This window comes from Urocampus carinirostris, chromosome 7, assembly GCF_059441175.1.
Source record: "Urocampus carinirostris isolate Australia breed hairy pipefish chromosome 7, RoL_Ucar_1.0, whole genome shotgun sequence".
NCBI classification, from domain to species: domain Eukaryota; kingdom Metazoa; phylum Chordata; class Actinopteri; order Syngnathiformes; family Syngnathidae; genus Urocampus; species Urocampus carinirostris.
The window spans coordinates 20,812,333-20,827,948 of record NC_142355.1 but is presented as its reverse complement, the minus strand read 5'-3'; the positions used below and the strand labels follow the sequence as shown (position 1 = coordinate 20,827,948).

General features: G+C 38.2%; 1 protein-coding gene across 1 annotated transcript; it reads right to left on the bottom strand.

Moving 5' to 3' along the window:
- Window positions 1-103: 103 nt before the first annotated feature.
- Window positions 104-13,759, bottom strand: fads2 (fatty acid desaturase 2). Its single transcript, XM_088340439.1, is given in 11 exon segments — window positions 104-168; window positions 171-274; window positions 344-413; window positions 830-924; window positions 2,841-2,944; window positions 4,797-4,837; window positions 4,840-4,945; window positions 5,016-5,128; window positions 5,131-5,249; window positions 10,250-10,346; window positions 13,747-13,759. Coding segments are annotated over 11 exon segments (927 nt in total).
- Between the last annotated feature and the right edge of the window lie 1,857 nt (window positions 13,760-15,616).

The following is a 15,616-nucleotide window of genomic DNA, read 5'->3' as shown; positions in this document are numbered from 1 at the left end:
AATTTATCCTACCTAACTTTGACACTTGTCATTATTCCTGCCCACGTTCCCAAAATCCACGATCTATTTTATTGAATAGAACCAAACCAAATGTCATATAAAGTCATATATGCAGATATGCATCAAGCCAGAAATCCCCCAAGGTCTTCATTGACCTACAAAATGAATCACGCCTTTCCTCAGTGTCTTTACTTGTTGCTTTTGTTTACCACACAAGGTGCGCAACAGCGCCGCCACTTGATGATAGTTGTGATGTGGCATCATTGGAAAACGACTGAAATGAGAAAATGCCAAATGATTTATTACCATAACTCTTTTTAGTGTAACTGCTTGAGAGACGTACTGGTGTTCAATTTTAAAGTTGAGATGTCCACGTAATGGAGAGTTCTCTGTGTCACAGGTGGCTTGCAACTAATTGACAAAACACAATGCATATGTCCATCCATCCATTATCTGCACAGCTTATCCTCAGTAGGGTCACAGGGATGCTAGAGGCCATCTCAGCTATCTTCGGGCAGTGGGCAGGAAATACCCTAACTGGTTGGCAGCCAGTTGCAGGGCACACAGAAACAGACAACTCTCTTGCTCATTCACACCTAGGGACAATTTTGACCGGCCAATTAACCTGACATGCATGTTTTTGGAATTTGTGGGAGGAAACCGGAGTGCCCGCGGGAAAACCACGCAGGCACTGGAAGAACATGCAAACTCTACACGGTAGCTGGACTTGAACCCTGAACCTCTGCACCATGGGGCTGCGTGCTAACCACCTATCCGCCGTGCCGCCACCATGCAAATGTAAGTTTAAGTAATGATAATATCGGGGAAATGTTGGTGAGCCAGTCTTGCTGCTTTTCATGATCAATGTCTATCAGTAGGTGGTTCATCTGAGTCACCCACATGAACCCGTGGCTCTCCAGAAACCTTAAAAGTGAACACAAAATATCAAGATAACAAAAAAAGGCTGGAATTTATTCAGTAATCCAACGCTGCATAACAGTTAACTTTTTGTGATTCAATACTTCGCAGATTTTCATCGTGCATTGTGTTCTTCGTTCTGATTGGATAAACACTTACCCACCCCTTTTCTGCATGTGTCTGTGTGTGTGTCAGTAATGTTTGGGTCAAAGTTGTACCGTACGTGCAATAGTTTTTATGGTCGAGTTCCTCTAATTGTTATTTTGTCGACAAAACGCTCTGGACCTACAAAAGCACCAAAAGCTAGAGGAAGATTCCTTCTTTCGCCAACAAAGTTGGACTTCTACACTTGCTAAAGGGAGGTGAAAGCATTTTTTGTTTTTCCAATAACATTCACCGATGATAAAAAATATAACCTGAAGCAAGGTGGATAGATTTGAATGTTAGGAATTCATTTTTAATTAGTTTTAAATACGGCCTGCCAACTAAAACTAGCAAAAATATCACGATAATACTGTATATCGTCACCCTGATAAAACAAGAGGATATTTCACCTTTTTGGGGCCAAATTGGTGTATTTTTATTTGTCCAAGGTGTTGTCCATAAATTTAAAATGTTCTAACCGCTGACGACATATTCTGTCTGAAACCATCATTGCAACCTCTGTCAAGCTGCTTGTGTGCCGCATACATGAACATGGCACTCTTAGACGCACTTAATTACACTATTCTTATTTCATCTTTCCGGGGTTTCGGGTTAACATTCGGACTGTATTTGAAACATTCCTTTTCTTACTTTTGCAATTTTCATCCTACAATGAAAAAAAAACAACCACCATGCGCGTGAAATACTCGACAACCCCCGTGTACCGTCTTTGTTCGTCCATCCCAATGCACTCCGTGGCCGGAACCAAGATGAACATGTAGAATAAAAGCAGATAGCCAAAGTGAAAAAATATATACAAAGGCTCTTTGGACTGAGTTGGCAATTATTAACACATACATAATTGAGAAAATTTGCACCCCACCTTTTGTTAAACAAACGCTTGAGCCTGTAAACAGGGGTTGTTCTTTGGTTTAAATTTATAGTAGAGTATTTGATATTTAAACAAATAAAGGGTTCTACTTCACATATGTTGACTAACACAAAACCTTTTTGAATTGCAACCCCTGCATAAAAACAAGCAGCTACTGTACAAAAAAAATTGGGTGGCTTTTTGCCGCAGCGGCCTCCTATCATTATTACAGAAACCATGCATTCCAGTATTATGATTTGAATTATCATAACTGTTGGGACTTGATTTCAACGCAACCTCATGGACATGTAAATATTGAGAATGAGAGGTTGCATTTGTAGTTCCTTGTAAAACAAGTATGAGTAATGAGACACATGGCTCAATTTTGTTCATCAAGTCAAGTCAAATTTATTTGTATAGCCCTTAATCACAAGGAGTCTCAAAGGGCTGCACAGACCGCAGATTATTGCAAACCACAGAATCATTACACCATTCCCTGATCTAAAAACTACATGAGGGCAAGGAAAAACTCCAAAACCTCAACATGAGGAAAATGAAGAAACCTTGAGAAATGAACCGCACATAAAATAATCCCCCTTCCAGGATGACAAGGCTGCAATGGATGTTGCAATAACAAATAATACACAGATATTGTCAACGTGAAATATTGGTCATTCGTAAGCTATAGAATAGAAGTGTGTTCTAAGCCTAGTTTTAAACAGTTCCACTGAGGTTGCAGATCGAATCTCACTAAACCGTCTTGAAATCTGGGCGCAATTGAGGGTTTGTTCTCCAATACAGGAGCATTCTACAATGATTTAAACTCATAAACTACCAGCAGTACAGTACATTACCTTTACATTATATGGAGGATTTAACATAAGCCATGCGGTATTTAATCACTTACCTGGCAAAGAAGATGAGCGCCATTGATCCCATTCCCAGGACACCTTAAAATGGAACATAACAAGTGAAGTACCAAAGATAGTAAGACAAAGACCAGACCAAGTCCTACACAGGGAAGGAAAAGGTGCCCGAAAATGGAGAGTGTTTTTATTGTGATTGTATTGCATATTGCATTGAAAGAGACACCTCAACCAAGTTGACATATTGTGTAGCATTAGAATCAGACAAAGGCCTAGTGGCTTACTTAATACAGAGGTAAAAACATAATAAGTTCAGTCAGAAGGAGTCTTGCTGATGATCAGATAAACCTGTTCAACCTAAACAATTTTAATCGAGTAACTGAAATGTCCATTAACTGTTATCTAATTTAAATTTAATTAAGCAATTTTTTGTTTGAACAATTTTTATTGGCACTTTTAACAGCAAATAAACAATGTGAGGTTCGAACAATTTTTCTCGACACTTTTAACAGCAATTAAACATATTCACGATTTCATTATATCATTTTCTAACAATATGAGGTTTGAACATTTTTTGTCGACATTTTTAACAGCAATTAAACACATTCACAATTTCATTATATCATATTCTAACAATATGAGGATTTATTGACACTTTTAACAGCAATTAAATACATTCACAATTTCATTATATCATATTCTAACAATATGAGGTTTGAACAATTTTTATCGACACTTTTAACAGCAGTTAACCAATATGTAAAGGGCAATACTATTGTGCAGGGGCACAGCTCTGTCTTCTCAAGTGGGATTTCTTCCCACCCTCCCAAGCAGCATCCTCCAGTCCTCAGATGGGTCCTCTCCCTTCTTGTTTCTACTTTCCACAACCACCTGAATAGCCAGCCATTGCTGCCGGGACCCCCACAGTGGAGCTCCGGTTCCCTCCTCCGGGTAAGTGCAGACGACTCCTCTTTATGGCTGCGCCCTACTCTTGCCGCTCGCAGATTGTATGGTATCTGCAGCCATTCGGAGCACAGCCACGGGGGGGATCTGCCTGCACCTCCTTACCAGCAGGTTTCAACTACTTCAGTTGCAAGTACTGCCATTAAGTTGTCAACATGATGATAACCTACTTTGCACTATTGATTCCAAACAGGACCCAAATTAAGTCCAGTTTTGACCGAACTGTATTTAGAGTATATGAATATGCCACGATTTGTATGTAAAATTTTACTTAAATAATTACATTTAAAATATGACATAATTTAATATACACTAATCCCACTCTATAACTCGGTTTACTTTTCACTACTTCAGGGATTTGCATTGTGTTCTGCAGTCTGATTGGCTGACAGGAACAGTAGTTATTTATAAAATAAATAAAATTACTTCTATACTATACTTCTCTTTTTTTTTAAACAAATGCTTGAGCATGTTAAAAGGGTTTGTTATTTGGTTACAGTGTATGACGGAATATTTAATTCTAAAAAAAAAAATGTTTATACGTCACAGATTTCGACTATCATAAGTTTGTTTTGGAACATAACTCCTGTAATAAATGAGGGATCTATTTTACAGTATAAACATTTTTGACCCAAGTAATGCTCAGTGGTCAGAGAAAACGTGTAAGTCAATGAGAAATTTTTATGATTTTATGATGAATATTTTTGGAAGACCAACAAGTGACCCAAATCATGCTACACCCATTCGGGGTAGATCTTAAACAGTAGACAATGCGAGTTAGGCATTGTCCTTTTGCAAACAACTCACCAGAAAATGGTCCGCTTTTGAATTTGTAAATTTGTTGTAAAAAAAGATAATGCAGGGAGTACAATGTTCCTGTTACCTGAGCAAGTTAAGTAATGTTTATTTGTATAGCCCTTAACTACAAAGAGTCTCAAAGGGCTGCACAGGCCACAGATTATTCCAAACTACAGAGATTGTTATTATTACACCACCCCCTGATCTAAAACCTACATGAGAGCAAGGAAAAAAGCAGTGGCCAGCAAGACGGCACAGAGCATCATCGGGCTGCCCTGATCCATACGAGCGACCAGGCCAGGTCCTCCAGCATCAGGATGTGAGCAAGTGGACTGAGAAGACTCAAACCTGATTGCAAAACCTGAAAGTCATAGACACCTACTACCTGGAAGTACAAAAGAGGCAGGGGCATGAATTTGCGATCTTTATGATCAAATTTGGAAGGGAAAACTCACATTCCTCTGCCTGTCCTGGCTGGGTTCAGTTTCCGCCAAGTATCCGACAGGGGGTGGCTCCAAATCCAAAATCCAAACGATGCTCAGTTATTTCGTGGTGTCCTCTCTGGCGTGATGACCCGAATGCCTCTTGGGTATTTCTTGGCCCACTGCGTGACATCATAAACTTTGTGATTGATCACCAGTCATTAGTCCTTCCTGTTGTGGGCTCTGTATCCCTTCCTAAGTAAAGGCCTAAACCGATCGCCGGTGATTTGCCCAAATGCCTTACCCTATAGAGATGTCCTACTATAGCAGGGGTGGCGAACAAGTTTGACACAAAGAGCCGAAATTTTTAACTGTGAGAGTCAAAGAGCCACACCACGCATTGACCTGCCATGACAGACACACACAAACGCACACAATTAAAAATGTATTATTTCCCATAACACACTCCTCTCCTTACAATACAACAAGTATTGTTCTTGTGTTGATTTCAAGGAAAGTGTCCACCCTCAATACACACAAAAAAAACTAAACATGAAACAAGGCAAAGAGCCACAGTATATAGAAAATAAGATGAGGCAAAGAGCCGCATTCTTATTGGCCAAGAGCCGCATGCAGCTCTAGAGCCACGTGTTCGCCACCCCAGGACTATAGGTTGAACTGACAGAAGTGATTTTGTTTTATTTATATCAAGTAAGAGAAGGAGCAGTGAAACTCAATGATTGCGATCAAAACTTTTACTGATGATATAAAATTTGGGTTGGCATGCATAAATACACTGCGTGATTACCATAGTCAATGAACACCATCTTAAAAAACTACCACAGAAATGATCATTTTGAAGTAGTAAAAGAGTCAAATCAAACTAAACAGAAACAACACTAATAAGTACTCACCACTTCCAAAATCACATATCGCTATTAGCTTGTGCGCGTGCCTGCACTGGGCATTGGTAGGATGTATCGAGGCGTAGGAAGGAATTTCAGAACACCGTCTCTGTCTGCTGGCCTCAGGCGCCCATTTCAAAGAGCAACCACATACTGCCATTGCAGTCTTCAAAAAATTCAGGCTTGGGGATGAGGGGACACGTGTTGCTGTGTTTTTCTGTGTGTGCTCGTAACACAAGATAAGGAGGGCAATGAGCAAGGAAACATGCATGCAAATAATTCATGATGAATTTGATCTGCCGAACAGGCATCATGCATCTGCCGCAAATTATTGATGCAATTCATTTGAAATCAAATCTGGCAATAGAAAAAGGGCATGTCTTTAGTACACGGCTATGACATTTAGCGCTTTATTATCTGCAGGTTTTGAACGTGACCCAAATAAATAAAAAAGGGACTCACATGTTCTTGGTTGCTCTCACACTCTGTCCTAAGCGAGCATTTTACCTTGTAAATATTTTTGCCTATTTATCCTAAAGTTCTTTTAACTCATTTTTCTCTTTTCGGTCTTTATTACGTGTACCCGGAGTGCCAAGTATATTCTCGTTGCAAACAATGTTCACAAAGCTGTTATCAATGACAAAAAGACAGTTTTATTCTGTTCTACCCTCAAAATGATAAACTATTGATTATTGAAAGTAAATTCTGCCCATTTCAACTCATTCACTGGCAGCAGAGTTAACACATTGCCAACCTACTTCAATTGACAATGGAGGATTGACGTCTTAAACCGTCAAGAGTATTGAACCTAAAACGGATTGTTGGCAGTGAAGCAGTTAAAGGTGGTGTCCGCAACGTGAAAATTTGCTTCTCTCTGGTGCCATCTCCTGGCTGAAAGTCATGATTTCAGCCTCAGTCAACGCATGCCTCAAATACGAATAAAATCTGATTTTCTAATCTTTTGGGGGGTTTGGGTCGGCATTTGGACAGTATTTGAAACAGGCCTTTTCTTACTTTCACCAGGCTACACTAACAAAGAACGCGGGAACGAGCATGACATCATTCAATACCCCTCTTCCCCCAACCCCCTTTTTGCTTCCTTAATTGTTTTGAGTCTTGGAACAGCAGTGCTCAAACTAAGATAAAAGCAGATAAGTGCGGTAGGGAAAAAAAAAATCATAGAGGCTGTTTGAACTCAGTTGGGCATCGTTAACACATACTAAATGGAGAAAATATTCTACTTTTTAAAGACTCTTCTAATGAGGCACCCCACTTTTAATTGTATTTTCTTTTGCCCCTGAGTATTTCAACATATTTTTCTGTTAAATCAAGTAAATGTATAGGCTTACCTAAACTGATAACATTTCACATTGGTATCTTCATGAGGTTAATGGTATAAAGAATGAAATTGATAATTGGCAGTGAATTACTGTGAATTGTATTTTTCTTTACAGCTAAATTTATATTATGTCACATATTACCACCTCCTTGCTTTCTATACAAGACAAGTTTTGCTAAATTTAAGCTGATTCTTATCATTCTATTAGAGAAACCAGATACAATACCTTAAAATAATAAAAAGCCCCATGTAGTGGTAAAATACATAATTAATTGAAAAAATATATATTTATTTGTATTTCTATCTATCAACCTTGGTCATATCCCTCAAGAGAGGTGACTGACGCCAAGACTAACACATACAATAAGAAAGAAGATAAAAAGGGGAAAAAATTGCAAAAAACACACAGAAACATTTTTGGACCATGGCCAACCCAAATGCCCAAACACCCAAACACGTTAGGCACCTCTGCACCTAAGTTTGTCATGCTTTCGTTTCTCCAGATGAAACGGGACACAAGAAAGCGACCGTGTCACTCGGGTCAGTGTGACACAACACACTCTTTTGTTCAACAGCAGGGCCCGACAGCTTTCACTGGTTTACCCCTACTGCATCATACAGGTGCCCTGCCCATCCCTTAGAACGCGTCAATTTATTTGTATAATTAGCAAAATGCATGAACCATTATATAAATGTGCCTTTTAAATACTTGTGGGTTAATCTTTTTAAAATTTATTTTACATAACATCTGTCTCCCCAAGAGAGAGGTATCATTATTGTCGCCATCTTGCTGCTACAAACACCCCCAAACCCAAAAACTAAAACTTTGAACAGAAATATTGCGGTCTAGTCAATTTGAGTCTCCTCAAGTTCGAATTCTTCCTATATTGCTTTGTAGCACTCGTTTTCGGTTGCACTACACATTACAGCGACATGTATTGGTCAAATATTGAAGCAAAAGTCTTTAGAATTAGTTTAGAATTTGATTTTTGGGAGAGTAGAAGTATCAGCTAAAAAAAACTGAGTAGGACTTAAGGACCTAAATCCTGATCGGGATAATATAAAATAAACCAATACCTAGCATCAGGCTAGTTAGCTTAATTGATTAGGAGCTTACTTAATGCTATGTTGTTTTATTATTATAGTGTACCGAATCCATAATACAATATGCAAATATGAAATAAAATTATAATGCTTTTTAAAACACACATAATAGAAGGACCCATTATAAGAGTGGTGTAATACTGACCTTGACCAGCTGTTAATATAGATAATTCAAACACCCTGTTAGCAGGTGAACTGGTGTGTGAGAAGATCCTCAAAAAATATTCTGAAAATCCTGGAAATAAACGGCAAGCTCTGTTTTAAAAAGTAGAGCACAGATTTCTTTAAAAATGTCTTTCAGGGATTTAATTGCAATCCTACGTTAATCATTTAAGTTGTACCGTTTTACTTAGCGAGCTCTACCCTTTGATGGAGATCTGCAAGCTAGCCACATTCTTTGTGACGAAGAGAAGCTAGCCATCAAAGCTTAGAGGGATGGTAGCCTCAATGGAGGACACTCAACGTTTATAGAGACAGGCAGAATCTCAGATCAAAGTCATCAAAAAGCACGTGCAAAAAGTCAATGATTTATGCACAACATCTTTATGAAATAAAAATAGAGAGAATAGTTTTATACTTAATGAGGTTAACCTTTTACTCTTTGAGGGCCACATGTACATCAGGGGCTGGCCGAGTGTTCCCCGAAAGACAAGAGCTTTTTCCTTTCTGTGTGTTCTCATCGACATCCGGGTTGCGAGACTAGACATGTAAATACAATTGTTGAAGCGAAACATTTCTATTGAGGTTTTTATTAAAATACAATTTTAAAAAAAGAATCTGTATTAGGTTTGTAAATGAGCAGTCAGAACGAGCTCTGTGTCGTTCACAATGGGCATTGCCTGGGTTTTTTTAAGGTTTGTACTCACTCCAAATCTCGTTCAGACTGGATTTAGCTGGAATTTGCAGATGGTCTGGCAAGAATTATGCCCCAGCAGTTTTTAGATAGTTCTTTTGAGGAAAATTAATGAAAAACTTCAAAATCAGTCTCAAAATCTTAAGGGCGGCTACAAGATAACTTGCATGACTTCCTTATATGGTTTTAAGTCAAGTCAAGTCATTTTTATTTGTATAGCCCTTTATCACAAAGAGTCTCAAAGGACTGCACAGGTTATTGCACAGACTATTATTACACCATCCCCTGATCTGAAACCAACATGAGAGCAGGGAAAAACTCAAAAACATCAACATGAGGAAAATGACCAGGCTGCAATGGATGTTGCAATAACAAATAATACACAGATATTGTCGACAAAAAATATAGGTTATTCATATGCTTTAAAGTAGAAGTGGTTTTAAGCTTAGATTTAAACATTTCCACTGAGGTTGCACATCAGATCTCAGGGGGAAGAGCATTCCACAGCACCGGTGCCCAGATGGAGAAGGCTCTGGAACCTGCAGAAATCTTCTTGGCTCTTAGGATCACCAGTAGCCCAGCGCTTTCAAAACGAAGGCTCCGGACCGGAACATAGGGGGAAATTAAATCTGAAAGATATGAGGGGGGGATTTATAATACTTTAACCACGTACACAATCGAATACTCAAGGAAATCCCTCTACTGTATAAAGCCCTAAAATCCAATTTTCAACAGGCCATCGAACATCAGTTTTACTAAAAATTTGGTTGGCACTGGTATATCCTTTTTCCGGCTGCTACTCAAAACTAACAAGCTAAGTTTTTGCTAGTGCACTTTTTTTGTGCATTTTCTTCAAAACGGACGGACAATTATTCGTTCATTTGCGTTCTCCTCTGAAGTCAAATCGGTCGAGTTCCTCGCAGCCGTCTTGTCCGTCGACTGTTCAAAGCGAGCAGAGTCATTTCGGGGCCGTCAGAAAGTGGGGCAGAAAAGTGCATAGCGGCAAAATCAGCATATCAGAGGGGATTATCCTCAAGCAGCAGACCAAAGCAGCGCACCCGCCTACACGCTTGAAAGGCCGTGGCGCTCCATGTCTGACCCTGCGGCTCGGACGGGCATTCCGAGTCCATTTGTGAGGCAGTCTTCTGCAGAAGGGTGATGTACTGTAATTACCGCACCAAATTATAAGACGTACCCCAAAAAAATAGTCTTTTGTCATATTTTCTTCATACATAAGATGCACCAGAATAAAAGTTACATAAAACAGACTACAGTAAGAGCTACTATGTGTGTTCATTTATGACCGTTGGGCTCTATGTACACTCATGGTGTACAGACACTCCCCTATTTACGACCATTAAACTTACGCAAAATGGTAGATACAAACGTTTTTTTTCGGGATGTCGAAAAATATCCGGACATTGCTGTTAGTTAGATTTTGTAATGTGTGCACCATTTTCCGAGTAGAGGATTGTGCTGTAGTGCTTCTTTCCGCCGCGTGGCACTGTGAGAGGTCACCCAGCATCCACCCCGAAGAAGAAATCCGGCTTCTACTTCATGGTCCATGGGTAATCATAACAACATGTACTGTGAGAGAACGTTTTTATTTGTTTAATATCTCGTGCATCCATTTAATACGGTTGGTGTAAAGTGTGAAGAAAAGTGAGCCGTTTCTTTTTAAAACAAAAGTGGAATAAAAAAGCTTGATACGGTTGAGAGAATGGTTGGAACGCTTTTTTTTTCGGAGTAGGACCTCTTGAAGCGCATCTTCCAAAAGTAAGTTAAAAGCAACATTATCATTATAGAGCATATTATTTTATGAAATGTTTATTTTTTAGTATAAAACAATACAGGATACTTATATAAACCTTAAACATACAAAACATAGCACTGAAGCAACTTTACGAACAAATTCAACCTACGAACGAACTCTTTTGTAGGTCGAGCAGCGTCTGTATATTAATGCAATGATTTATTGGTCGCGGGACAAAATCACAACATTTTAGGGAAAAGGGAATTAAACCCAAGTAGTGAGAGCACCAACACCTTTCCAGTAGACCACCAGTGCCATGAATAACATAAAGATGTATTAGAGCTTATCCTCTTATCACACTATTATTACTGTGCCAGCAACACTGATTTGCATAGTGCATTCTAGCGGGTTAAACTGTCTCTCTATTTCTCAATCTGTGCATCAACAACGTCTCGTTTCAATATGTATACATTTATAAAATAGCTTGTACAGCATTTTTAAAATACTTTGTTTTCTCCATTCTCAAACATTTGTTGGTGAAGAAGTAGAGTGACTCTTTAACCCATCAGAATGCACTGAACAAATCAGCATACCGTAAAAATGGTGTGATAGTTTTCTTGCGATTTTGGATTCTTACTGTAGCCTCAATTTCATGTGCCTTATAATCCGGTGCGCCTTATGTCTGAATAAAATATGACAATGTTTTACAAATAAGGTTAGCCATGTTAATCGATTTGATCAATCATTGCACAATCATTGTTTAAAGGTGCACCAGGTTAAAAGGCGAACTTTCAAAGTTCTGGCCAAATTGGGTTTTTAAGAACACTTTATGGTCTGGAATATACGGCAATTTTCAATTTTGCAAAAGTCCATCTCGCTTCTGTCAAGTAATATATTTTTTCCACAATATTCTGTTCTTGCTTTTGTCCACTATCTTGCCAAATACACAAGTTTAAATCTTGTTGAGGGGCCGGACACCTCCTGTCTTGTGCTTTTGTGCTTACTTGTACAATTATATATAATGTTTTTGTAAATAGTACTTTCATTAGTGTTGTAACTGGGACATAAAACGAATACTACAATATTATTAAAACAAGTAGGTATAGTGAATCAAGAATCATGAAATCATTTATATTATTGCTATCGCAGTTTTTGTATCGATATTCAAATTATTCATTTTTTTATTTTGATTGTCTGAACCTTATAAGTTTGTATTTCTATTTTATTTATGTGCATTTGTTTTTTTTACACACACATTAATTAATAGATGAATGTGCTGTATACATGTATTAAATATTTTATACAGCAGTTTGAGTTGCAATTTGTTGTATCACCTAAACAAAAAACATTACTCGTTCAAGTGTGTATTATTGAATGCCTCCTACCAATATTGATACCAATATTGATATAAATAATAAACGTGTATTGTTTAAAATAGTTATAGGTCAAGAAATTTAGATAACAGGAGCCTCACATAGAGGCAGCTGACTTATTATTCTGCAATCTTGCTGCTACGGATGCCCCAAAAAACACTAACCTTGCGAAGAAAAAAGTTGGTCACTTTCAGTCTTTGTAGTTTCTAATCCTTCTGTTGCTTTTTAGCACTACTTTGTGGTAGCACTTCACGAAGCAGCGACATTTAGCTGTCGATTAATACACACTGTCCCTTTAATAAAAGCTTAAAACTGTAATATCCACTTCCTAAAAATGTTCTTAGCTAAATGTGCATTTAAAAACAACATATACTGGCCTACTGAAGAAATGATACTATACTATGAATGTATACTATAAAGGCTTTAAAATGTATGAATAGCCAAAAACACCACTTTCTGGGGTGGTTGCTACTACAATGGCGTTTTTCTTTAAAAATGAATAAATAAATAAACCAAGCTGGTCTCAACCTATATCACGTTGTCTAGGGTTTAATGAGTACTGAGAGTGTAACAACTATAACAGAATTACTTCAATACTTGAGGGAATAGAATAGAATAGAATAGAATAGAATAGAATAGAATAGAATAGAATAGAATAGAATAGAATAGAATAGAATATACCTTTATTGTCATTGTTACAAATGGGTTAACATATTGTGACAACGAAATTGGGCATGACACTCCAGTTTTACACATAGTGAGGGTATGAGCAAGAAGATAAAGGAACAGAGAAGATAATGTTATAAAACAAGGGGAATAAGGCTATAGTTATAATTTACATGGTATTTACACAACAATGTCAGCATGTGGGATGTTACATACAGGGTTGTCGTGATAACGTTGTATCGTAACGGTTGTGCAATATTGCATTTGGTGCAAAGTCATCATGGTGCAAAAATAGTCCGCATATACATTGGTGCAAGCATAGACATCATAGTGCAAAAAAAGGAAATGGTCAGACATTGTGCAATACTGGAAGTCACGCGTGACAAGATAAATCCCTGCAAGGCTACCCTGGTAAATTAAGGGAGAAGGCTACTGTCTGATCACCGGACTCTCCGTAGCTAGTTCTTTTTCCTTTTACCTTGTAGGACTCATTTACGGTCGCACTGTATGCTACACGGACACCTAGTGGTCAAATATTGTACCGTTAAAATTAAAACATAAACAACATTAAATAATGATTACTCGGCCGTAAAATTATCACGGGCAACTACTATATAAGAATAACAGTGCTGTTTCTTACCGACATCTTGTACCATTTGGATTTAAACATACTAACTAAATAGTCTGCATTCATATCGCGCTTTTCAAGTGAACTAAGACCTCCCAAAGGGCTTTACAATGTGCTTCACACTTACCCATTCACACACATACCGATAGCAGCCATGCTTATGGGGGGCATTAGGGATTCAGTGTCTTGCCCAAGGACACTTTGATATATAACACAGAGGAGCCTGGAATCAAACATGCAACCTCTTGATCCCAAGAGGAGTGCTTTACCTCCTGAGCTATTGCCGCCTAAATCAGCCTATGAATTCCACATATGAAGGAACTTGGGGCTGGAACACTGAATTCACAGGTTTTATGTTAAGGAGCAAACCCACAACCCCCCAAAAAACAGCCTCCAGGCTGTACTTACCTAAAACACACCACAGGAAGTGGTGCCCTAAAAACCCTGACGGTTAACGGATTTGTGAACTGTGATAGTCTTAAGTCACCTGAGGGCAGAAGAATACAAACATCTCGAAAAAAGAAACTTGTCAACAAAAATGTGATATTTTTTATGAATAGAAGGACTGTTTTATAGTCTAGGAGTGGCAATAAAGACGTTGAAGCAGGCAGGGATTATTCAGTCGTTCACAGAATTGATGTTAGTCAAGTTGTGTTTCGCTGTCCGGGACGCTTGCGCCTGTTTTGTATCGCGACTTTACAACACGAATGTTGTCGTCACAGCTTTTTAACTGGTCAATAAAAAGCTTTGCGAGAAAACAGAGGCCCTTCTTTGGAGGTTAGTTTTTACTTCCCTGAATGTTTGAATACTACTGGGAACCTGTTTGTCCCCCACTGAATCATCATCTTCGGCTTTCTGAATTTAAGTCACCGGGGGGATTCAAGTTCAAATGGTTGTGATGTCAGACATGTTTGACAACTACCCACTAATAAAGCTGCAGCGGGAATACAGTGGTACCTCTACTTACAAATTGAAGTCGTTCTGGGAGTAGCTTCGTAACCTGAAAACTTTGTCAGTAGAGACGAATTTTGAGTGTAAATGCGCTAATCCGTTTCAAGCCCTGCAAAAGTACAGGATATTTTAATAAATCATAAAGAGCATCACAACATGAAACAAATACATGTTGAAATTAGATATCCACAAAATAAACATAAAACAAGAGGCACAAACTTAAAAAAAAACAAAGAATAAAGTAAAACATAAACATATTTATTTACCTTTTTGCCTGACGTTTCTTGAAAAACTGATCCAACCCGGTCTGCTTTTGTCAGCTTTTGACAATCCAATGCATACACTTTTTCCGGGTGATTCCCATTCACAAATTCCAAGCCTTCATGAAATTTGGCGGAAATGTCTTAAATTTGGGCTATCTTGCCAGAACCCTTTCTCCTCGCCATTTATGAACTCTGACGTGACACGAAGAGCATGCTGGAAGCACGCATGCGCACTCGGTGGCCAGGCAGATTTTAAGCAACAACCAGTTTGTTTACTTTCGGGAAACTCTAGGAACGGCTAATAGCACAGCGTACTGTACTGTATTTTTGACTTCGTATTCTGAGAGGCCTTTGGAACTAGAGGGAAAATGTTCGTGTTCAAGTACTTTGTAAGCTGAAACTTTCGTTTTTAGAAACATTTGTAAGTAGAGGTAACCACTGTATGAGACGTTTTCATGAGAAAGAATTACATATCTTTATCATGGGTCTTCATGCTGGGACAAACACTAAGTAATGAAAAAAAAGAAGAGAAAATAAAATTACATATACTAAATGTTCTCTTTACGTTTTCAATTTAGATTTTTGTTTAACTACATTTTTTTCTCAATACTTCAAGCTCTGCACTGCAGGAAGTCAAGCTTTAAAAGTAGCAAAAATCATAATGTTTACATTATTTGCTTTTCTGTTGCTAAAGAAATCTGGTCTTTTAAGTATTAACATTTTAAGCTTTAAAACTTGAAAATATCTAGCAAATTGAGAAAAACAATAATCTTTCCCAGTGACGTTTTTTGGGTTCTGT